Source organism: Carcharhinus amblyrhynchos, chromosome 11 (assembly GCF_965287045.1).
Source record: "Carcharhinus amblyrhynchos chromosome 11, sCarAmb.v2.hapA, whole genome shotgun sequence".
In the NCBI taxonomy this organism is placed as follows: Eukaryota; Metazoa; Chordata; class Chondrichthyes; order Carcharhiniformes; family Carcharhinidae; genus Carcharhinus; species Carcharhinus amblyrhynchos.
Window position 1 is genome coordinate 43,563,886 of NC_137334.1, and position 24,746 is coordinate 43,588,631.

Sequence of the window (24,746 nt, forward strand, 5' to 3'; positions counted from 1 at the left end):
ATACCAACTCAATGTTGCCAAGTTATACTTTTGAAAGTTAAGCATCCATAACTTAGTACACAAGTTTAATTTATTGACAGCTACATTACTGACAAATTGGTCAGTTACATTAGAAATATAACAACTGCACCTGGTTAAGTAAATCTCTACCTGCATATTGGAAGTTATTTTCTCAAGTTTCATTCCTCCTTCCCAACAAAACGGCCCAAGGAGGCAACTCTTTCCCCAAGTTAATGTCAGATAATGAACTATAATTGGACTTTCCCTCTATTTGCTTTTAGAAAATTCCTACATTCATTTAGCATTTGTATACACATCCAGTGAACTCAGTACGTCGAAGGCATGAAGCGAGGGTTGGGACTAAGCGAGAAAGCCTCATAACATTACTATCCAATTGTTGCATCAATGAACTACATTACCAGGATATGAATGCCAGCTAATTTCTTTATATTCAAATACTATTTCAAAACATCATGCACAAAACAAACTCCCTGCTTAAGGCATATTTTCAAGACTGGCTGAAGAAAAGTCAGTTTTGCTGGAAAGGACCTCTTCTCGGCTTTTAAGAACTTGATGCTACAGATAGGTCACACCAGTACTTTCACATGCCGATAAAGATTTTACGCTTACTTTTTGAATTCACAGCAGTCAGTGTCAGATTTTATAATATTGAACAATATTATTACACCAATTAAGTTAATCGGTGCAGATAATACCATTTTGGCAGATTGACCATTTACAGATTGACACTGAATTTGGTAATTCTTAAAAAAAAATGAAATAAATCACTTCCAAATGCCAATTTGTAAAGGCCAAACCAAGCAGAAATGATCTTTAGCAATATCTCAGTTTTTGCAGGGACCAAATAAACTTGTTTCATTTATTTCAAGATACAATCCAAGTGCACTGCAACTGCCTGTTTTTCAATATCTGCCTGCACTCATAAAATGTGGAAATACTAGTTATTGGTGCACAGGTAACATATGTTTTTATAACTTCTGGTAACTTAATAGGATATTGCCTTAACATTCAGTCAGAGAAACTTGAGGTATTAGCCTGTAATAAAAATGCACATTTGAAAGAAATTCAGAACCGCAGTTTGAACGCAAGGATTATTTGCATTTAATGAAATGTAGCATTATTTTACAAGAAACGTGTAGAGCTGTCATTATTTGAACTATTGAGTAAAAATTCAATGCTCTTTTGCTCGTTTCTAATTTTAAAAATTGGTAATGATGAGTACCGAACACATTGTGTGGACTATGTAAACCTGAAGGATTCTCTCCATTTGTTAATTCAGCTGTCCAATAGCACTGAGCTCAGAGAACTACTTACTATGTCATCAATACTCAAAATGGAAATTTTTTTATAAATTAAAAGAGTAAAGACTTCTTAACAATTGCACAATGCAGATTTGTCTCACAATTGACTACGTATCAGGAATTGTCAATTTAATCGATGCTTTAGTCATAATGGTAACCAACACTGAAGAAATTTTCAGTGCCCCAAGCTCTGGGGGAGATTAAGAAAGGGAAAATATACCTTGAACAGAGAGTCTCAAGAAAACTGAAAAATACACACACAAAATCAGCATTCAAAGTTAAAGTCAGAGGCAATCTTTAAAGTTAAACTTGCAATATTTAGGTTGGAATCAAGAACTCAAAACACGCTATTATACCATCTCCCATTAATGGAATGAGAATGTTTACACACAAACGTTCTGTATAAACAATTCAGAAAGCTTGACTAAAAAGATTATGATTTTCAAAAGTAAGAAAAATAATTGGATTCTGATCAATATATTGAATTCAGTTTTACTCAAGGTATGGAATGGATAATATTTACACTTTTGGCACTCAGTGTCAGCATCAATCATCAGGTCAAGTACAACATGGATCAGATGCAGAGCAAGAACCTTTCTGTTCTGTCCAATTTCAGTACAGCACCACTTTGATGCCAATCACCTTTATAGTTTCCGAGTGACATCGGTCAGAGTTTGGCACAAATTGGCACTAAACTGGCAGTTTTATGCTGTGGACCCACACCAACTAGAAAGTAGATTCAAACTTGTATTCAAATTTCAATAAGATTTTTTACTGCTTGTACAAAATGGAAGTTAAATTAGATCACCAGACTAAATTTAACCCCAAAAAACGTGTGCTACATGAACAAATCATCCACATACTAATGAGGAAAATTTGAAAGTACTAAAAACTAAAATGAAGTACATATATTACCAAGTAATTAAAACAGTGCTGGTACAAGCAGTAAAGGGTTATCATGAACAAAAATATTTCTTTTACAGCTTCTTGTGCTTGCAGGTCAGGATACTTTTGCATTGAAGTATTGTTAGAATAACCCACTTAACATTATGTAGAAAATAAAAATTGCCACTATAATCCTTCTTCAAATGATTCCAGTGTCTAAGTCACAAAAACTTAATTAAGACTTGTTGAAGCCAGATTTCTTAACATTAAATATCCATTGCTACAAGAAGACATGTAATGGTTTCCATCTTAATGTCAAAAGGAAGATGTTGAGAGTGACAAGATTTCCCTTTGATTTTGACTCAATAGTGGACCATGAGCAATGCCTTTAGGGAACAACTCCTTTGCCATTTGTCTGTAAACCAGAAGTTACAATGGAGCAGTGTAGTCCAGGGTAATACTCTACCCTTTTAACTATTGAATTTAGCTCCCGTGTTAGCACAGGAATTGCAAATTCACCTCCCTATCTGGCTATTCACTTTCTTGGGATATTTGGTGTAGAACCAGCGAATGTCATCTAGGCATGGTCTAGTCTTTTATCATATCTCATGCAGTCTAGCATGCGTGTAATCTATTCCTGCCTCAGCAGGACGTCACGGCCAACTGCGTCATGACAGGTGCTGCAGCAGTAAACATACTCTCGGCACTACTAATTTGGTTGGGATTAACTATCACTCTTGCCTAGTATCTTTGGCTGTCAATTAACACTGCAAAATTAATTTCAAAATCTTGATGAGAAATGGAAGGGTGAATCCCAGTACTATATTAGAGGTGAATTTCTAAATAAGTTCATTGATCATTCACTACAGTTCGATTACCTATGGCACTTGAAACAAAATTAAAGTGGCGTTTGGAAGAACATCCATGGAAATTCAACCCCCATCTCTAAAGGCTGTTCAGTCCTGCTCCCAAAGTGCTACATTTCAGTTAGTGTAATATAGAAAATGGAGGAGAACAGTTGTATATTTAGGTAGTTGATCCACCAAGTAAAACAAAACTAAAATAATTCACCTTTATGCATTCAACACTAAATTCAGATTATTCATTAATCTTTCCAAATGGTTGAAGTTTAGAGAAGGAAGGAGAATCATTCCAGGAATTAGTAGCTAATAACCTAGCAAAAATTGTGAAATTTAGTTGGCAGCACATATTGTTAAGCACATCTGTAATTTGGTTATGGGCTCCTTTTGTACTAGGTACATTACACTGAGTGAAGCATTGGAAATTACTTTAAATCATTATAGAATGAATAAATAGCAGCAGCCACAAAGATGTAACCATTTTTCTCAAATATAAGAGCTTTTAAATCAATCTTTACAATATACGTGTAGCATTTTTCTGTAATTCATTCTTAGAATGCGAGCATTACTGGTAGCGCTGGAATTTATTACCCATCACCAGTTGCCCTAAAAAGACTACGGCTGTCTTCTTGAATCATTGAAATCTATAATGAAGGTGATCTATAACATTCATAGCTAAGGAGATCTAGTCATCCACTTCATTGGCACAACTTAGCAGCTTGTAAGTCCCCTTCAGAGTTCAGTAAAATTAAACCATGTTGAGGTGGGATTGGAATCATATATAGGCCAGATCATAAAATCCCTATAGTGCAGAAAGGCCATTTGGCCCACTGAGCCTGCATTGACAACAATCCCACCCAGGCCCTGTGTTTGTAACCCCACTTATTTACCTTGCTAATCTTTCTGATACTAAAGGGCAATTTAGTACAGCCAATCAACCTAACCCACACATCTTTAAACTGTGGAAGGAAACTAGATCCTTTAAATGTGTGCTAATTTTTGCATTGAACATAATTATTTTAGTGCTCTGTTCTAAAAATAAGCAGAATATGTTTAGTTCTATAAATACGTGGTCTGAAGAAAGGTCATCAACCTGAAACGATAACCCTGTTTCTCTTGCCAAATGCTGGCTGACTGAAGTGCTCCCAGCATTTTCTATGTTTATTGCATAAACCCAATGCTGTCTTCCTGTGTTTACTGTACTATGTCAACTGTTAATTACTGAGAATCTATATTGTGGCTACAAAGTGATTACCTTTCTAAAACCATGAAGAACAAACACTTCTCCCAAGCTCCGAAAAGCAATTTATCTATTTTTCAGAGAATTTATATTGCTATCATTCCAGATACTGTCATTAGTAACTGGAGATGCAACATTCTTTAAGTGTTGGGCTAAATATAATACAATTTCATTTTTTAAAAAATCTAATTTAATAATCCAACCCTTCTCATCACCAACACTCGCATCCCCCCCCCAAAAAAGGTTAAATTAATCCTAATCATTAGAAATACGCATGAGCTCAAACAATACTTTTTTTCTGGGATATTCAAATTCAATATTTTCAAAATTGAAATAGAAACAATAGTCTCTATTCATTGCTCCACAATTTAGCCTGTTATTTGAGAGGGTTTTTTGTGTGCAGGAGAATCCAAGGTACAGTACAAAACCTGAGCGTACAGCTTTTTCAGCAACTTTCAGCCATCTGTTGCTCAATACCTTATATGCATATTTTACAATTCAGGCGACTTCCACTCACTGTATCCCTCAGAGGACTCAGCTGTATTCTGGGATCAGAATTAAACTTGAGATTTTTCAAAGGGCTGAATTATAAAAAAAGTATGAAATGTAAATGTCAAAGATATGTACATTTTTAAATGTAACTGAATTAATAAGGTTTTTGTTCCACTATAGTGTTTCACCTGACTGCATCTCTCCCCTGTCTTCGTCTAGCCTTTATTAAAGAACAGCATTTTTTCCTAGATGAAAAAAGATTTATCTTAGTAGGGATTAACATCACAGATCTGAATCAAGTTATCTGCAATCTAAACTTCTCAATCCAGCAATTGACAAGGTATTAAAATATTCAAGTCAGTGTTTCTGCTATTATGTAATAGTGATTTCATTTTCTAATATATACATTAATGCTCTGAGACTTCAATTTTTAAAACATATTTGATTAAAAATGACATTGGTGTGCACCTATATTAAAAGGCAAGCATGGGATGCACTGCGTTGAACCAATCAATACTTGTTACTTATCAGTTTTAGTCCATTTAGGAACAGTAGAGAATTGGAAGGTTTTCTAGTGCAGGTAACAGTAGTTGGGAAAAACTGTACGTGCATTCAAAAGACAGTTTCAAACCCCAGCTTTGGCTGTCTTTTGACCTCTGCTACCCTCTATGGGTGAGTTTTGCCAAATGTCAGCAGAGCTGTTTTAGTTCACTTTGCAGGATTGGTGAATTCCACTGACAATATAGGTGGAAAGAAGATAGCCAGAAGACACCTCTGAAGGAAGACAGCCAGAAGATACCTCTAGTCTCCAATAACAAAGTCACATTTGCATCCATTAAAGTATGCAAATTGTTATTCTCTTCTCATTTGTAAAAATGTGAAATTTGGATGGAGGGAAGAGAACACAATATATAGGGCACATATATTCAGGTCAAGTTTTCTCATTCTATAATATTTAGTACATAAATAATATTTAACAGCCAGCAGCAGTATCACGTGTTTTAGAATTTGAACATGTATTTCTGATTCTTCTTTAAGGCCTCCACAAAATCTCAATAATGGCCAAATTTTAGACGTTATTGTGAAAGCTAGAATCTGTGAACCATTCCATGGTATTATAATTTAAAAAGCTGTAGGGCGATAGGGCAATACTTGTTGTTGGTTCAACATTTTTTTAAAAAAGAGGGAATAGAAAGTAGCAGCAGCTGGAGTTGTACATGTTTTCTTGCACAGATCATAATTAATTCTGTAAGTCAGGGCACATCTTCATTTCCTAAACTATGGAAATTGAGTCTTTAAAACCCTCAAAAGTGCACAGTACTGTAATACTGTATTATAAAAACAGAACTGGGTCAGTATTGTGTCTTAGGCAGGCATCCAAAAAACTAACCAAATTACAAAGCTTAACTTGCTGACAACAGTTTTTTTTAAATGAAACTGTACATTATTTAGCTGTAAACAGGCTAACCTTATGTAGAGGCATATGGTGCACATGCTTCTTTAATTAAAGACACGTACTGATTTAGAAAGCTAAAGACCACATATGTCTTAAGAAATTAAGTATTTCCTAAGCTGTGAACAATGATTACTACGTTCAGTTTTACACATCTTTATTAACTACATAACTAGTGTGGTCATTCCTACTCTAATTTAATGACAACAGTCGCTAACAATGATATCCTGTGTGAAATTACCAGATCAAATAAATCTAATTACCAATTATTTAATGTCAGAATCTGTCTATGTTCCAAATTTAGACTGTTCATTGAGACTTTTTGAATTTATTTTCTTCAAATTTAGGGAACAGGAGTTTGGAATGATTTTGTACCAACTGTCAATGCTACCCATGATATTTTTTATATACTCTTTCTTTCTTGGGATGTGGGCTTTGTTGGCTAGGCCAGCATTTATTGCCCATTTCTACCAATAGGTCAGAGGATTACTCCTACAAGCCTCGTATTTCCACGCGCCCCCCCCACCCCACCTTCCAAATGAACCTTGATAATCCAACATAGCTCAAACACTCAAATTAGTGGTATAAGACAAGCAGGTCAGTTAGGGTACTTCCCCCACATCAAATTAGGCTGCTAATCTACAAATTACAGTGGCAAATGCATTTTGCATTAATTTGGACCTGTAAGTATAGCAGCACTGCAGTACACAGCTAATGAGAGTTTTCAAAAAAGTTTTGAGATACAATAAAAAAAACTATTGTATAATCAATTTTAAGTTGTGACCTAAAATTGCATAATGTTGAATAATAAAGAAAAAGTGCTTTTAGAAGCACTGAAATCATTTAAAGTACTTTCCCTGGAATTCAAAATGATATTTAAAATACTGTTATCTAATTTCTTAGCAGCATTTGATGCCATTATGGGAACACAATCTTCCAACTATAATGTTTATTTCGTAGAGAAACAATTCACTTAAGACAACAATAAGGAATAGTTTCCCCCAAGATCTGTAGCAATGAATCTTGAGAAAAATATAATTCTCTTTACTCACTCCTGTTAGAACACGGAGTCTGCAATTAGCAGATCAGTCAGGAGAAGGGTACAATGCATCACAACTGCATCTTTCTAAGCATATCAACTGACACTGGTGGATGAAAGGTAATGGTGTGATGACGAAGCCCATGAGCAGTCTTATAGCTCTTTCCACAGCGACACTTGAAAGGCTTCCGGACACGGGTTTGAGTACGATGGCCATTCTTGGCATGGTATTTGATTCCATTAACATTCTAACAGAAATACAGAATGGTTAGAATTATCTTGAAAATCTGTTCAGCTACTACAATAAGTATATATTAACAGAAATTGCATAACTATTGCATTTCTACCCAAGGTTTGGCTTACATTTCCAATTTTGTGTTCTTCAATATAAAATCAGTCCAATACCAGTAGGTAATAAACTGTTGTTGAACTAATTTAGAGATTATTAGTTTATAAAACCAGCAAGAGGTTAAAAATTATATCTCTTTACCTCTTACACTAAATATACATGTCAGCTGCTTTGGGTCTCATTTACAGAGCTTGTGTCAAATTATTTGGTTATTTCATTTGAGGCATATCTCCAAATAAAACTTAAATATATTAAAGTAGAAATATAAAAATTTCTGGTAATTGTAATATTCTTGAATTGATCAACTCAAGTATTACAAGTATTGCTAATTCAAAAAGCATGAAGAAGTTCAGAACAGCAGGGTGATTGGAAATTATTTAGCTGATATAAAATAACTAATACATTTTTAATATTATTTCCACAGCCTGCCAGAAACAGTTCACTGTACGATCAAAGTTTTAAAACAGACATTTGCAATTCTTCATCTCCCATTCTCAAAAAGATCAACTTGTAAAAAGCTAATATCGTTTATCACTCCTCCCATTACACATTGTATCAATCATTACCAGTCTCACAGCCAACAAGAGGTATAAAATTGCAGGAAGAATTTTAGGCATACATTATAGAAAAGGCAATTACATCAAAATGTGATCCTTACACACCATTTGAGATAAATGATTTTGTCTTTTGATTTTCATTTTTTTTCCACAAGTAGATTTCTTACTTGCTTGCCCTTTTCCTCCCCAGGTATGTTTTGTGTTTAATATATTTAACAAGCAGTAATCCTGTCAACTCTGCAACACAGGGTTCTAATAGATCTAACTGTAGTTGTGGGTGGGCTAAACTCTGCCTCCAACTACCATAAAATACTTGGAATTCTAAGCACCTCTTAACAATTATATTGTCCAGGAACCAGACGAAAGGATTAGGTTTCGCTGCTGTCAAAAAGGTATTCCAATTAACAAATTAATGAAAAACTGTAGTGGTTTTGATTTCCTTCCGACAAAAGTGTGTATTTATAAAATGGGCAGGAAACCACTGAAATTTGCAGTCAGTGACCAAATTGACTTGAATTTTCTAATCAGAAAATAAACATAGAAATAAAATGGTGGAGATTAAAACTAAATACCAAAATATATAATAATGGACACCATTTGAACTTCAGGCATTAAGTATTTTTTTGATGTGTTAACAGATCACAAAAGGTTAACTGTTCCTTTGCCACAACTGGACTGAAATGCATGTTGTAGACAGTACCAAGCTGGAATTAGTGTTCGCTAAAGATTCTGTTGCCCATTGCATTTCAGTTGGTTTTTGGTTTTAAGTAGGAATAAATTTATAAGCAGTGTTTGCCAGAGTTGATACTGTTCATCTCGACAAAATACAGTTCACAGCCAAATATTCTGATGCTGTAGTCCTTGCACAACATAACTTGATGGCTGCTGCACATCCCTGCACAATATCAAAAAAAAATCACTATTCCAAATGGTTATACCATAGCAGATATTTACCCATACTTCAAATTACACACACATAAATACGATCTTACTGGGCAATGTGGTGCAATGTTTAGTAAGGGAATCAATGTCTTTAGCAAAGAAAGAGAGCAAAGAAAAATTCAGGGAAGAGTAAAAAGGTGGAAGCATAAAGCAGACTAACTTTAGTAACAACGTGTGTGCAGGTAAGAATTAAAGCCTTTTAAAAAAGTTGTGTCTCAACTTAAGATAACTTAGCTGTTGTTGGTGCAATCATTTGATTAAAAATGAGCAAAATGTATTTTACGCTTTCTGAAATAAAAACTCAGTGGGGAAATTAATTTTCTGTATTAAATGCAAGTTTCTGTTACAATGAGCCATGTTTTAGAAACTAATACAAATAAATGCAGATCAACGCCAATTGTACGTGAATGACATTCTTGTAGTAAAAGTTATGTAGTAAAATTAACTACCTAGGGACCTTTTCATAATACCAGAAATATTTTCAACTTGTTGGTTATAAAACCAAAATTCAGGCCAATATTAGCAGCACTAATCAGAAGGAAGTGTGCAACAATGACATTTAGTCAGAGCTATCACTGCCTGAATGACAGACACTAAACATTAAACAAAGGAAAAACAACTGTGAATCTGTGGTCCAAGGAGCAGGTTATTAACATGAAAATTATTTACAGCTAAGATTCTAATGTTACATGAAATTCCTGCAAATGTTTACACTGATAAAGTAATAAATTAAGATAGGGGTATACTTAACTAAATGTCAAATCAGAAATTTCGGCAAAACATAAATCAGGATTGAAATTGGAAAAGTTATCTTTCTAAAATACTGCAGTTAAAAAGTAAATAATTCTCAACACATTTATATGTTCATCAATTCAGTATTTGCTATGCTAGCTTACTGCAGTCAAATTCAAGCTTAGCTAATTTAGTAGATTTTTGCATTAAGTCTCGCTCCATACCACTACTTCTTCAGACACATAATAGCAGCTCATCAAAAACAGCAAATTTGCTTTGCATTATCCCCTACAGAGGATCTGGTTTAGGCTTCCGTCTAAACCATTACCCTTTATTTGTTGTTCCCTCCATTGTATCAGGCATTCCAAAGACTATTAATCTACCGAGTCTGCTTGCTCTTTCAATAATGATGTTTGAGCAATTCAGCTGGACGGCTCTCGTGCATCAGACATGGAGCCAGAAAGATTTCAGAATAACATAGAATAGCTTTGTTATACTGGTAATTAAGACAGGACTGACATTCAAACAGGACCTGGACAGGATGTGGCAAATTACTGTATTCTTTGTGTGAAAAGCTGTTCCCAATATGGTTTGTCTGGCCTCCAGGGAACTCATCATCTTCACTAACAGTCAGAATGGGATTTTGTACCCTCTATTCCCACTCCAAAACCTCATTCTAATATACATTTATGATTCATAGAAACACTGAGGAAAAGCTTGTTAATTTGTAAACTTGAGAAAAATGAAATATCTGATCTTCGTTATATATTATGTATCGTGAAACAGTTTAAATACAAAGGCGTCACCTTTTAAGTGCATTTTTATTGACATTTCCAAGGACAGCTTGTTTGCTGGACACAATACGTACCTTGTACCTCTTTTTACAGCCAGGTACAGGGCAAGCAAATGGCTTCTCATCATCCCCATTCAAGCACATTGAACTTAGAATAGTCTCAGAGCTAATAGCACTTTCTGTTGTCCATGATTCATCACTGTCGGAATCTTCACATTCAATTTCTTCCTCATCTAATTCACTGCCTAAAGATTCAGGAAAGAAAGTAAATACATGGTCACAGTTACCTTTTTTTAAAAAGAAATCCATATTTAGGTGAATTTCTTTAAACAGAAGATTCCTCTTTACTTCCCCTCCCCTATGAAACCACTGTAAATATATAGCATTCAATATACACATAGCTAACACTTGTGTTTGGAACTGCCAAAGGCATCCTGGGTAATTAGCCATTACAGTTCTGTCACAGAGGGTTCCACAGTCAATACAAAGATAATTTGGGCAATGGTGAATGACAGTGCTGTCCAGACTTTTGGGATGATCAAGGACACATCCAGCTGTACCAGACATCTGTCAGGGCCATGAATCATTTCAACTAGCAGCACACTAACCAAGCGACTGAAGCAAGAATAAACATTCAACAAGCACCACACACAGAATACAGAAAGCTACAACGATGACCAAGGAAAAGAGTGAAGTGAAAAAACAGCAAATGGAAAAGAGAGCAGTTTTCTCTTTAAACAGAAAAAATAGAAAATCTTTCAAAAGGTTAGGGGCACAAAAGGGTACACGTACTGCCCACTTCACTTAGAAAGCCTCAATCAACTCAGATTTTATAACAGTCCAACAATGAGGTAATCAGTGAAGAATTCTTCTTTATGATTCACTACCTGAAAATGTAGAACCACAGTAATAACTTGTAAAACAGTAAACTACCCTTATTTTGTGCAGAAAGATGCACTGAAAACTGCCCAGTTAACGTTATAATGCAGTCTATAAATATTATTGGTGCAAACAGCCCATTTCCAAGCTCGGTTTACATGCACCATCATTAAGGTCCTATTGAAAGTCTACTGCAGTCTTGTTTTGAACACCAACCAAACGTTAAGGTTCAGTCTCACAACTGTATAAAGCGTCTCTAATGTTTCTTTATGCTAAAAGATGCATGGACTATTTCAGCTTTGCATATTCAGATGATAGAACATTGATACTCATTATTTTCAGACTCTAAACACTGAAGCAGTGTCAAGAATGCATCCATCACAAGGAAGCTACTGATGGCGATATTTTCAACTGCATCAGCAAATTTTGCATTTACAATTTCTGTAAGTGACATGTTTTTTATTAGACGGAGATCATTTTCAAACAACAAGATCATGAGTCTGATGCTTTGTTGCACCTCTTAGCAGCCTACCTAATGACAGTAATTAACAGTCTGCAATTAGCATCCACTTCAGAAGACATTTTAATGTTAATTTGCCTTCTCTAATGTGATGCACAGCTGTGCAACAAGATGCATGCCATGAATTGTACATGAAACTGGGAGCCTGATCTTTCTGGCAAAATCTAAGTATGGTTTAGTATAAAAAAAACTCTGCTAATACAGATTGTTAAAAAGTATCATCACAATACCAGCCAAATAAGTTCTGCTGATACTGTGTTTTTAATATTTCTTGCAAAATAGGTGACTCATTAACTTGTTAATTTCAGTTGGAAATCATATTTTTTGGATTAGAAATTACACTGTTCAGAACATGCTAAACCTTACAGTACCTCATATACAGCTTTGCGTGCGAGTAACTGTGGCTGCAGCTTTCAGCATAGCTATCACGTTACAACCTTATTAAACTACTAAAGAGCAGCACCAGGTCATCCCCAGGGCTCCCATCTGCCCCACACAGTGCACCTCCCTCCAGGAAAACACTTTAAACACAACCCTGTGCTGAATAAAATGGTCTGCTTTAAATGATCAAGTTATATAAAACAATTTAGTAAAATGTTACTTTCATATTTTAGCCATTGTGATCAAAGAAGATACTATGTAATCTGCATAGTATGTTGAGAATCTGAATATACTGCATTTAGTTGAGTGGTGAATACCTTAGGTTTATATTATTTGCTTCAAATAACTAGTTACACATTCATTGAAAGCTATTTTGTGGAGGAGGAGGAGGAAAAGAGTCTAAATGTGTATTTGATTCTGTCTAAAGTTTATGACTTGGAAGTTTAAAAACGTGAATACTGTAAAACAGACATCTGATATCAAGCATTTTTCTCACTCTCATCACAAAAAAATACATGAGAAAATAAAAGCTGGAATGATTGCAATGACGCCATAAATCCCACAGGAATGTCTGCCATACGCATAAACATTGTAATAGCTGCTCGACTCTTACTATATTCCACGTTTAGTATGCATGCAATTAAAAATGCACAAACCAACATACCTCAGCTGTGGTAAAACTTCCATTTTCCTGGATTAACAATGGATCCAATATGAATTTAGGGGGCAGCGCAATATATGTATTGTCTCCTTTAAGACCAACTGCCATTATTAAAGTTTGTTACAACCAGTACTCTAATTCAATAATCATTTTTTTTTGGCTCAGCTCCTTCAATATTTCTTTTCAGGTCCTTCATCCCCACAACAGTACCATAGAATCTCTACAATGCAGGAGACCATTTGGCCCATTAGTTTGCACTGACTCTCCAAAAGAGCAACCCACCCAGGTTCATCCCCACGTGCACTATCCCCATCACCATATGGATTTACCATGGCCAATCTACCTAACCTGCACATCCTGGTAATTGCCTCAAATCAAAAATCCTTGACGTAATAGCAATGTATGGCCTCACTCCTCTTCATCGCCACCTCTCTTCCAGTTCCAAAATACCCAACATCTCTCTAAATTCATTTCCTGACTCCAGCCTCATTAATCCTCCACGCCTCTTTGCCCACATGGAGCCAAGGATTCAATCTTCTAGGTCCCATTCTCTTGAATTCCTCCATCTCCTTCTTTTCAAGATATTCCTTAAAACCCACCTCTTTCACCAAAGCTTTGGTCTTTCCCTCCTAATCTCTACTTTCCCATCCCTGTAAAACACCTTGGAAGATCTATGTTAAAGGAATGCTATAAAAGCAATCCATAGTTGTTTCCCTTTTGCTTTCTTGACCACAGGAGCAGCATGGCCAAATCGCTCATTCCAATGAAATTATATTAAAATCAAGGCTCACCAGCATTCATTTAATTCCTTTACCAGCAAGGCAGGAAATACAGTTAAAATTACTTCCCCAAAATAAATAAATCTACCATCATTTATAGTGGCCTAGGAAGCAAATTTGTTTGTAGAATCAGCCTCATTAGCACTTAGGAAACTAAAATATGTTTTGAAAGGTACACAGGTTTTGCTGATATTTCAATATTTGTTCCTTCAGGAAATCAGCTTGACTTACTCATACCCATTTAAAATGCATATTTATTCAAGGTTGAGGTAAATTTATCATTGACAACATTACCCAAACCTGGCAGCCATTAGGCAAAATGTAGTTGTTGTTTTAAAAAGAGTACCAACCTGTTGGTGTTCCACTGCAGGCAGAAGAGGATGGTGTAACTGGTGGCGTCCCTGGAAAAGCTGAACTCCCATTGCCAGGGTGAGGTGATGCAGGTGTGCCCCCTCTTCCCACAGGACTGGAAAGGGCTGGGGTTAACTTAGCCTGATGTCTTTTTCTCATCTGCTCACGTTCGCGGCGGGCAGCATCAGTTAGAAACCTGAATAGGTTCAGGAACGTCAATAAGAAAAATGGCTATATGATTACTGGTTGTGAAGACCAGGCCACAAATTCCTGCAGCCTACTGGCTACTTTTAATATTAAGGTACTTACTGCATCTGCAAATAGAGGTTAAACTTGAAAGATCTTATTACAAGTCTGTGGGAGGCCCATAGCTTTGCTCATGGACTCTGGGGATCACCACTTTCAAGGCAAGATGAAACAAAACAAGTTCCAAAATACCCACAAGCTGTGTGCAAGAGTTTTAACTGGATTAACATTTATTGACTATTTAAGCTTTCCTCTATTTTGCTCGAGGACAAAATAAAGAAGTTCAAACTCGAGTTGTGGCACTGATAACTGGACCTCAAAAGTAAACATCAAAATTTCAACTACTGTAATCTTTTTTCTTCATGTTTGCCTGGGATATTTATGTTCCTACCTCAATGGAAATTACATTCTGATCTCATGCAACTATCTAGTCAGTTATCATCTGTAGTTTAAACTGTTAGATCCTTGCAAGAAAAAAAACTTAAGGGTTTATGCTGAGTTGGCATTTTGTATTGATTTTATGATACACAGGTATTATGATTTATAGAGTGGCCATGTCAGTTTAACAAGCTGAAGGACACACAATAACTCCAGCATCATTAAAATTCAGAAGCCTCTGGAGCTAACTTGGTACACAGTCATTCAGTACATTTGGACAGCAGGGGCCCTGTGCATGTGGGATATCACCAATTCTGTAAATAAGCTTACAGTAAATAAGGCTAAGCTTTACTCTGGGTTGAGGAATGTAAAGCAGGGAGGAAATCTTATTTGTCACTTATAACTGGTGACATATCTATCCTTAAAGAGTGATAAACAATAAGGATTTTAATTACAGATCATAAATGGACAAAAGGCCATTTTGTGATGTATCAGAGACCTCTATGGGTCATTGTGAATCATGACAAATATGCACTTAATTCAGTCAACAGTACTGTCCAATTGGTTATTTTTTCTAATATCTTGTATAATTATATTTAGAAGGGGGAGGTTCATAATGAGCTGTGCATTTTTTTTCTGTTTTTTGCAGTTAGTGAATAGGAGAATAAACCATATGGACCTGTCAAGCCTGTCCACCATTCAACACAATCATGGATGATCTTTGGCTTCAACTTCCCTGAGATCAAAAATCTGTCTATCTCAGCCTTAAATGTACTTAATGATGGAGTATCCATAACCCTCAGTTGTGAGGAATTTCAAGGCTTCACAGCCTTTCTCTTCATCTCAGTCCTAAATTATTGTCCCCTTACCCCGAGACTGAGCCCCCATGTTATAGATTCTCCAACTCAAGGAAACAGCCTCCCAATGCCTATCCTGTCAAGCCCCCTCAGTAGATTGCACAATTCAATTAGATCACCTCTCATTCTAACAAATTCCAAGTAATTCAGCCTCTCATCATGAACATTGGCCATACTGCCTTCAATGACAAGTATATCCTTCTTTAAATATGGAGACCAAAACTGCACATACTCCAGACGCTGTCTCACCAAACCCCTGTACAACTGTAGCAGGACGTCTTTATTCTTGTTACCCCATCCACTTGCAATAAAGGCCAACATGCCATTGACCTTCACTGTTGCTTGTTGTATAGGCATGCGAACTTTCTGTGGATCTTGTTTAAGCGCACCCAACTCCCTCTGAACATCAGCAAATTTCATGCCTCTTAAAAAGAATTTTGCCTTTTTATTCTTACAACTAAAGTAAATAACCTCACACTTGCCGACATTATAATCCATCTGCCACTTTGTTGTCCAATCATTTAACCTGTCCATACCTTTTTGCAGACTCTTTCTGAAAGGGAAGTAATATTTAATTAGTTTATTCGGGAAGTGACAAGTAGATCTGATGTATTTGTAATTCCAAAAGGTATTTGACAAAGTGGTACATCATAGATAACCACAAAATATAAGATTTTGTGTCAGGAATACCATATTAACATGGATAAAGCATTGGTTAGCTAACAGGAAACAGAGTAGGGATAAATGGGTCATTTTCAGGTTGGCAAGATGTAAGCAATGAAATGCCACAGAGATCAGTGTTGGGACATCAATTACTTACAATCTATATCAATGACTTGGATGAAATGACCAAATGATGGGTGCGAAATTTGCTAGTGACACAAAAATAGTTAGGAGAGTAAGTTGCGAAGTGGACATAAGAGCCTGGAGTCAGAGTTTCCAATTATCATAAGTGCCTTTTAAGAGTGCAAGCTAGTATGGGTGAAAGCCTACGGGCCAGATTTTACCAATTGGAGGCTAAGTGCTGGATCTGGACGTCTGTGCCCGGAATCCCCATTCCAGCGCACCCATACGCTTTTTGCCGGCTCCGGTCCAGTTGCGCTGTGGGCGGCGCTTAGCGCTGCCGGAACGGTCAGAGCTCTGAACTGCGCATGCGCAGTTCAAAGAAAATCTGAAACAGCGCACCCACCTGAAACAGAGGGGCGGGGGGGGGTGGTGGGAATGAGCCTGCAGGACCTTCTTGGCTTTCCCTTCCACTGGCATCTGCCGGAGGGGGGTGGGCTCAGATGGATCTCTGGTTGGGGAGGGGGGTGGAGATTCTCCCATGTCCATCCTCCCCCCCATACTCCACCACCAACTCCAACCCCCCTCCCCACCACCCCAACCAGAGATCCATCTGAGCCCACCCCCTCCTCTGGCAGACGCCAGTGGAAGGCCAAGAAGGTGTTGCAGGCTGTCCGAGTGCAGTAAGAAGTCTCACAACAACAGTCCAACAGGACTTTAACCTGGTGTTGTGAGACTTCTTACTGTGTTGACCCCAGCCCAACGCCAGCATCTGCACATCAACGAGTGCAGGTCAGAAGGACGGTGGAGGGAATCAAGGTAGGTTGGGGGTGTGCTCTGCCGAGGGGGCCCTCATCCACCCCCCATGGCCTCTCATGCCCTCGCAGCCAAGATATGGCACTTCCATGCCCATTCATTCATTAAATATCATGTACAATCAAAAGACACCCCAATGACAATAGAATCTATAAACAAAGCTTTAAAAAAATTGTTCTTTCCTTACTTTTCACTGCATTAACAAAATCCTTTTACTACAGGACAACAGAAGTGTCAGTTATCCAGTAATGACAGCAGAAACAGCAAGCACTTGAAATTCCTTAACCTTGTATAAATAAACATTGTGCAATTGGCAGTAGAGGTCAGAGAGTTCACACTGACAATCAAGTAATATTATGCTACAGCTCATGTGTTTTAGTACTCTGATAAATGTCTGGTCCCTCAACCAAGACTGTATAATGAAGCTTGGCTAAGTCCAGAAATCCACTACTTTGTTGAAACACCTTGAAAAAAAAGTAATGAATGAATAAAAAATAATTTTAACAAAACGCATCCTATTGTCACAATAGTTCATTGGTTCTCCACAGTGTATAGTGAGTCAATGGACATGGAAGTGCCATAGTTTGGCATACGGGGCAAGAGGATCCAAGGGGAGCTGAGTGTAGGGTGGTATGGCTGGCAAGGGATGCATGGGGATTGAGAGGTTTGAGGCCCTTAAATTTTTCATTATAATAAGGCCAAAGTCCCATGGCATTGAGATGGGTTGTCATCCAGCAGCCCCTCTGGCTTACTTTGACCTCTTTCGTAGGTCGGCTGGCTGGACTGCAATAAAGATCCTGTGAGGTTATTTTACTGACTTCTGCTACCCGCCTTGGTGATGAAAATCCAAGCCAAGGGAGTCTGCAAGGGGATATAGATAGGTCCAATGAACAGGCAAAAAAATTAGGAGTGTGAGTATAATGCAGGAAAACGTGAAATTGCTATTTTGGCTGGAAAAAATAGAAAAGTAACATATTATTTAAATTAAGAGAGATTGCAAAGGTACCAAGGGATAAGGTCCCCTGATACATTAATTACAAATGGTTAGTATGCAACTACAGCAAGTGATTAGAAAATGACGTGTTGTCACTTGTGGCAAGGTGAATGAAATATAAAAGTAGGGACATTTTCCTATAGTTGTACAGGGTATTGGTGAGACGTCACCTGGGCTACTTAAGGTGGGTGTCTTTCAGGTCAAACCAAGTAAACAAACTTAAATTACATTCGGACAAAGAAAAAGGGGGCGGCTCCCCAAAAGGAGGGGGAAAGCCTCGAACAGAAACAAAAAGTACAAAGGAAACTTAAGACACGTCAAATCAAAATGTGATTGTCAGGGTCTATAAGGCACCTCAGCCCCTTGAATTATAAGGCAGTTCAGAGAAAGTTCTCTGAAATGTTCCTGGGATGAGTGTGTTGTTGTATGAGGAAAGGTTGGCAGATTTGGCCTGTATCCATTAGAGTTTAGAAGGGTAAGATACGATCTTATTGAAAAATACAAGATCCTGGGGATCTTGACAGAGTGAATGCTGAAAAGACATTTCTACTTACGGGAGAAACCAGAATTAGGGGACACGGGTTAAAGCTGAGAGATCTACCATTTAAGAGGGAGAAGAGATTTCGTTTTTCTTTGAGTGGTTCCCCAGTGAGCACCGGAGGTAGGTTCGTTGAATATTTTTAAGCCTAAGTTAGATAGGCTCTTGACTGACGAGGTAGTCAAAGGATATAGAGGCGGATAGAAAAGTGGAGGCCAAAATCAGATCAGCCATGATTTTATCAAATGCCGGAGCAAACTTGATGAGGCGAATGTTTTACTCCAGCTCCTAATTTCTATGTTTGTAGGTGTCCTCCTCACAGTTTGCATTACCAGCTAACTTTGATAGTCAGCAAATTGATACCTCACTCTCTGTCCCCTGATCTAAGTCTTGAATATACATTGTAAACAGCTGAGGTCCCAGTGTTGATCCTTACAGCACTCCACTAATCACAATCAACTTGAAAATGCCATATGTATCCATATTCTTTGCCTCCTGTCCATTAAACAATCGTCCATAAATATTAATATATTATCCCCAAATCCGCGAGCCAATCTTGTACATTAATCTTTTGTGTCACACCTTATTGAATGCCTTTTGGATATCCAAGTATACACTGTCTACTTGGATATCCAAACTCTGTCTGGTTCTCCTTTATCTATCCTACAAGTTATATCTGCTTAGTTACACCCCACTGTATTTCAAAGGTTATTGGAAATCAACTAATAAAAAACTATAACCTATTGTACTTCCAATGAGACTGAACTTTGTCAGGTTGCAAACATGAGCATAGCAAAACCATGCAGCGATTGTAAACAAGAATAGGGGACTTTAAATGCATTGGGGTGTGCTGTGGCAATACAAATTGGTGAGGACAATAAGGGCATTTGGTGACAAGTGAGTAGAATTTGGTGAGGACAGAATGTAGATGGGAGAATTTCAGTTAGGTTGAAGTTTATGTATGGTAGAGCTCAGTAGGCCTGCCAAAATCTAACCCACCTGATAGAAACCTGTCAATAATAGAAGAATAAAATCCCTACAGTACAGGAGGCCATTCAACTGATCAAATCTGTATCGAACACAATCCCACCTAGGCCCTATACCCATAGCCTCACATATTTACCCTTCTAATCTCTGCAAAACTAGGGTCAATTTAGCATGGCTAATCAACCTAACCTGCACATCTTTGGACTTTGGGAAAAACCGGAGCACATGGAGGAAACTCATGCAGACACAGGTGCAAACTCCATACAGACAGTGACCCGAGGCTGGGATTGAACCCGGGTCCTTGACACTGTGAGGCAGCAGTGCTAACTACTGTGCTACCATGCTGCGCAGTGATGATAGCATGGCTAAAGGTTCCAACAGCCACAAGTGTTAAGTGGTGAAACTGAGCAATGTTATGAAAGTGAAATTAAACAGTTCTATTAATGCATGGCATTTGAAGATTTAAAGCTCAGTTGTTAAATCTTAAAGGCACTGAGGTAGTGCACTGCTGAGCAAGCCGATTGTGGGGGGGAGGTGGCAGAACTGAGAGTAAGAATGTTGAGTTTTTGGTGGGAGCTGAACAAGGAGGCTTCAGTCTTTCCAATAACGTGATAGAGAAAATTTTGACTAACCCATGATTTGATGCTGCACATTAATCTGATGACAATGATTACTGAGAGCTGTGATTAGTTACAAATCAATAGAGCTGGGCATCATTTGACTATATTTAGAAGCTAATTCCATAAGAATGAACAACATGAAGGCGGGAAAGAATGGAACTTTAAGGTGCAGTGGAGCGTACTATGTGGCGCAGAAAGGAAATGTAAATGATGATGTATTATCTACACAGAACAACAATTTTCTAGCTCCAAAACATTGTGCAGCTGAAAATCCACAGTCTTGGGCCACCTCCTCCAGTCATATGCAAAGTTAGTACAGTCAAGAGAGATCATTTGGTTTGCATGACCCAGTCGAATACACATACCACTATGAGCACACTTTATGTGCCATCTTCACCTAGAAGATGGCAACTTATGGTGGAAGTGTGCTGGTCCAGGAGTTGGGGGAAAGAATTTTAATCAGTTCTCTTTGTAAGAGGGTTGCGTTTGAAGCCATTTGGTGCCCTGACATGATAGTCTCACTGGTGTATTGGCCGGCAGTCACTCCTCACTAACCGAAAGAACAAGGATATGGAAACTCCCCCTGCCCTTCGTTGCAGGCAATGTTTGAGCACCCTGTTACTCCATCCCCTAGAATGTCAAGTAGGTATGCCCTTGTTAGGCTGGGAACAAGTGTCAGTAGTGCAAATCCAGCCATTCAGACACATTCCCACTGAAACTCCATCAAGACTGTAATGTAGTGTACATTTTCAGCCCTTTTTATCAAGGAAATAAAGGCTCCCCAAATGACCAAACTAAAATGCATAAAAAGTAATATATGCCAATTTTTTAAAATTTCAGATGATCACCCAAGAGGTTTTACCTTCCCCAAAATAAGATTGTTCACCTGAAGGCTACCTCTCGCTAAGCAAAAGTAAGTGGGGCTTTGTAAGAACTATTCCACAAATAAAACTAAGTTCACGCACCGCATTTACAGAATTTTGAAAATTCCCTCAAGTTATTTCTAAACTTTCAAATTCAAATTCAAAACGAAATAAATTACAATCACAGTAATCATTTGAAGCATTCAAGGAATTTGAAAGTGCTTCCCCTTCCCACTTACATTATGAATTTTGCATGGAATTCCAATAGTGACCTGTAGTACATGTTTCTACTAGGCGGTACATGTAGGAGGCAGTCATTCTCACTAGACATCTAGCTACAGTGCTCGAATCTCCTGCAAACTAATAGGGTTGGCCATGATAGTATAAATGCCAATATGTGCCTAGCTGAGTTCTGGTTGATTGACTGATCTCTGAATACATACTGCAAAACTTCCATAAAACCACAATGCCAATGCCACAATACATACTTCTCAGATCTTACTGTGACTGGCAGATTGAGTGGACTGCTGGAGAATGAAAGAAACATTTGGCGCCAAAAGTTGGCTGCACAATTTCCCGTTGTTTCTGCAACTAGAAAAATGGCACTCAATTCTAATTCCATACAAAGTTTTTCTAAAAGCTTTTTTTTAAAAAAAGACTTCAAATCAAAACTGGCACATGGTTAATTTTGTTTTGCCCCATCCAAGTTTAGAAAAAAAGCTGTAAAGTAAGACGTTCTATACAGAAAGTCAGCCCGATTTCTTAAGCAACCACAGGAAAAAAAAAGCGTGGAAATAAGCAAAAATAGGGGTCTTTTTTGAAGATGTTTCGTTCTGCAGCTGTTCATCATGTAGGGACAGGAGCTACTTTCCAAAATACCAAATTAGCACTGTAAACATTGAAATCAGACCTTTCAAAATTCAACCTATAGCCCAATTTCTCTTCGATCTTAGTTTAATCTCAATTCATCAATAATGTACACTTATTATGGGATTCTGACAGCAAGCTACAGCTTTTGATAAATTATATATCTCAAGCCAGATTTAAAATTTGAAGCCCAAGTGCTAATTAACTATACAGGCCTAGTTAATAACGAGATTTCTTGTTGAGAATCTGATCACAGCATGGGCATCATTTGTCAAGAATGCTCAAGTCTACCTTAGAGACCAGTTTCTGTAATTCTCCCATGCCTACCATATGTAAAATTGGGATCTTTGTTTCTATAATAACCTTTTATTAGGGAACTGACATAATGATTAAGCTCACTGAGACACATACAATGAATTAGACGATTACCCTTGCTGCTTTAAGCTACTCAGAATTGCAGCAAGACAAAATAATTAATATTGAATTTTAATTTGATGTGTTCCACATTTAAACCCCAATTTGCAAAGTACACCTGGAAAGCTGCCACTGTTCACTCGCAGTTTAAGCTGATGAAAAAAAGGCTCCTGCAGTTTTAAGTACAGGAGTACATAACGCACAATGCTTTACTATGGAGAAAATATGGACAAAGTAACTACTGAAGCCTGACTTTACAGTCTTCCTACAACATATATACAGAAATTTTTAAGCCATTTATAAAGAATGTTCTGTGTCAACTGGTTTAGAAAAATAAAATCAAACTCCTTGTACTGCTTTTTAATGTTGATATTGAATATAGAACAGTACAGCCCAGGAACAGGCCCTTCGGCCCACGATGTTGTGCCGAACAAATGATGAAATTACTTGCATATATTTATTAACTCAATGTTATCTTTGCAAATGTTTCACATTTCACTAATTTTATTTTAAAACGGTGGACATATTTGTCAAATTGATTTGAATAGGACATCAACATCAAACTTCAATTTTCAGAAGTTTTATTCTAAAAATGATATTTAACGTGTGACCAAATTCTAATGCAGTGCACGTTCCACTTTGTCTCACGAAAGATCAACCCTGGATGAATAGCTTGCTTAAAATTATATCACTTGTGTTTGACACATACCTGCATTTCTTGCATACCAATTATTGAGCTTTAGACTCCCAGACATGGATTGAAAAGATGCATAATCATGCCTCTTTTTGAACTGGAAGATACATTCAGGTCAGCTATTATTTTTAAGGATGCAACTTCCCTCAAAAAACAAATTCCAGGTGCATTGAGGATTACTGTTTACAGCTTTAAATGTCTTATTTATATTTCCTGACAAAATGGTAAGTAATCATTGGGCATGCACTATTGAGAACTCTCACAATGTCATTGCTGAAAGCAACATATGTTGAAACAGCATGTATGATTTTTCCCTAGTTTAATACATAAATGAATAAGAAACAGAGAATGGTTGTGTGTGTGCGCAAGCTAAACAGCATAGTTTGTTGAGGTATGGTATGGAGTAACAAGAAGGTGGGTTCATTTTGGTTTTTTTCTACATTGAAAGGCCTAAGTCCTGGACATGGAATTAACAGAGAGTCAAGAATCTCTGAACCCGGACTAGATGAGGGAAAGACAGTACAGGAGGAAACCATTTGGCCCTGCTGTCTCTCCATGGAGCAATCCAACAGTCGTTTTCCCCTGCTTTATTACCATAGCTGTGTAAGTTTATTTCCAAGTGCCTATCCAATTTCCTTTAGAAATCATTCATCGTCACTAGTCCACCATCCTTGCAGATGGAGAGTTTCTGCATGGTGTGTAAAGTTCTTCCTCACATCCCCCTGCAACTTGCCAAAAATCTTAAATCATAGAATCAGAGTGCAGAAAGATGCCAATTGGCCCATCAAGTCAGCAACAATCCCATCCATGCCCGATCCCTGTAACCCTGCATTCGCACAGTCACCCAACACCGGAATTGAGCCCAGGTCCCCAGTGCTGTGAGGCGACAGTGCTACCATATCACTCTTATATCCCCTATTCCATCTACTAATGGGGACTTTCCTTCCTAAACCTATCATAATCCTATGAACCGCTATCAAATCTCTGGGAAAATAACCCCAGCCTGTCCAATCTAACCTTGTAGCTAAAATCCCTCATCTCTAGAAGCATTCTAGTAAATATTTTCTGTGCTTTCTCAAGGACATAGAACACTACAGCACAAACAGGCCTTTCGGCCCACTAGTTGCGCCGATCACTTCTATATCTACTAAGCCATAGACCTATCTATAACCCCCAATCCCATTAGATCCCATATACTCATTCAGGAGTCTTTTAAAAGACCCCAGCGAGTTCGCCTCCACCACCACCGACGGCAGCCGATTCCATTCACTCACCACCCTCTGAGTGAAAAACTTACCCCTAACATCTCCTCTGTACTTGCTTCCCTGCACCTTAAATCTGTGTCCTCTCGTAGCGAACATTTCTGCCCTGGGAAATAGCCTCTGAGAATCCACCCTATCTATTCCTCTCAACATCTTATAAACCTCTATTAGGTCACCTCTCAACCTTCGTCT

General features: G+C 37.7%; 1 protein-coding gene across 1 annotated transcript in view; it reads right to left on the reverse strand.

The window, feature by feature from the left end:
• Positions 1–6,641: 6,641 nt before the first annotated feature.
• LOC145350078 (juxtaposed with another zinc finger protein 1-like) overlaps positions 6,642–24,746 on the reverse strand; it is a 127,370-nt gene continuing 109,265 nt past the window's right edge. Inside the window, exons 3-5 of the mRNA XM_080198941.1 lie at positions 14,235–14,431; positions 10,740–10,909; positions 6,642–7,539 (exon numbers count right to left, since the gene is read on the reverse strand). Of these exons, the coding sequence (XP_080055067.1) occupies positions 7,363–7,539; positions 10,740–10,909; positions 14,235–14,431 (544 nt within the window). The 3' untranslated portion in view covers positions 6,642–7,362. The remainder of the gene's footprint in view (positions 7,540–10,739; positions 10,910–14,234; positions 14,432–24,746) is intronic.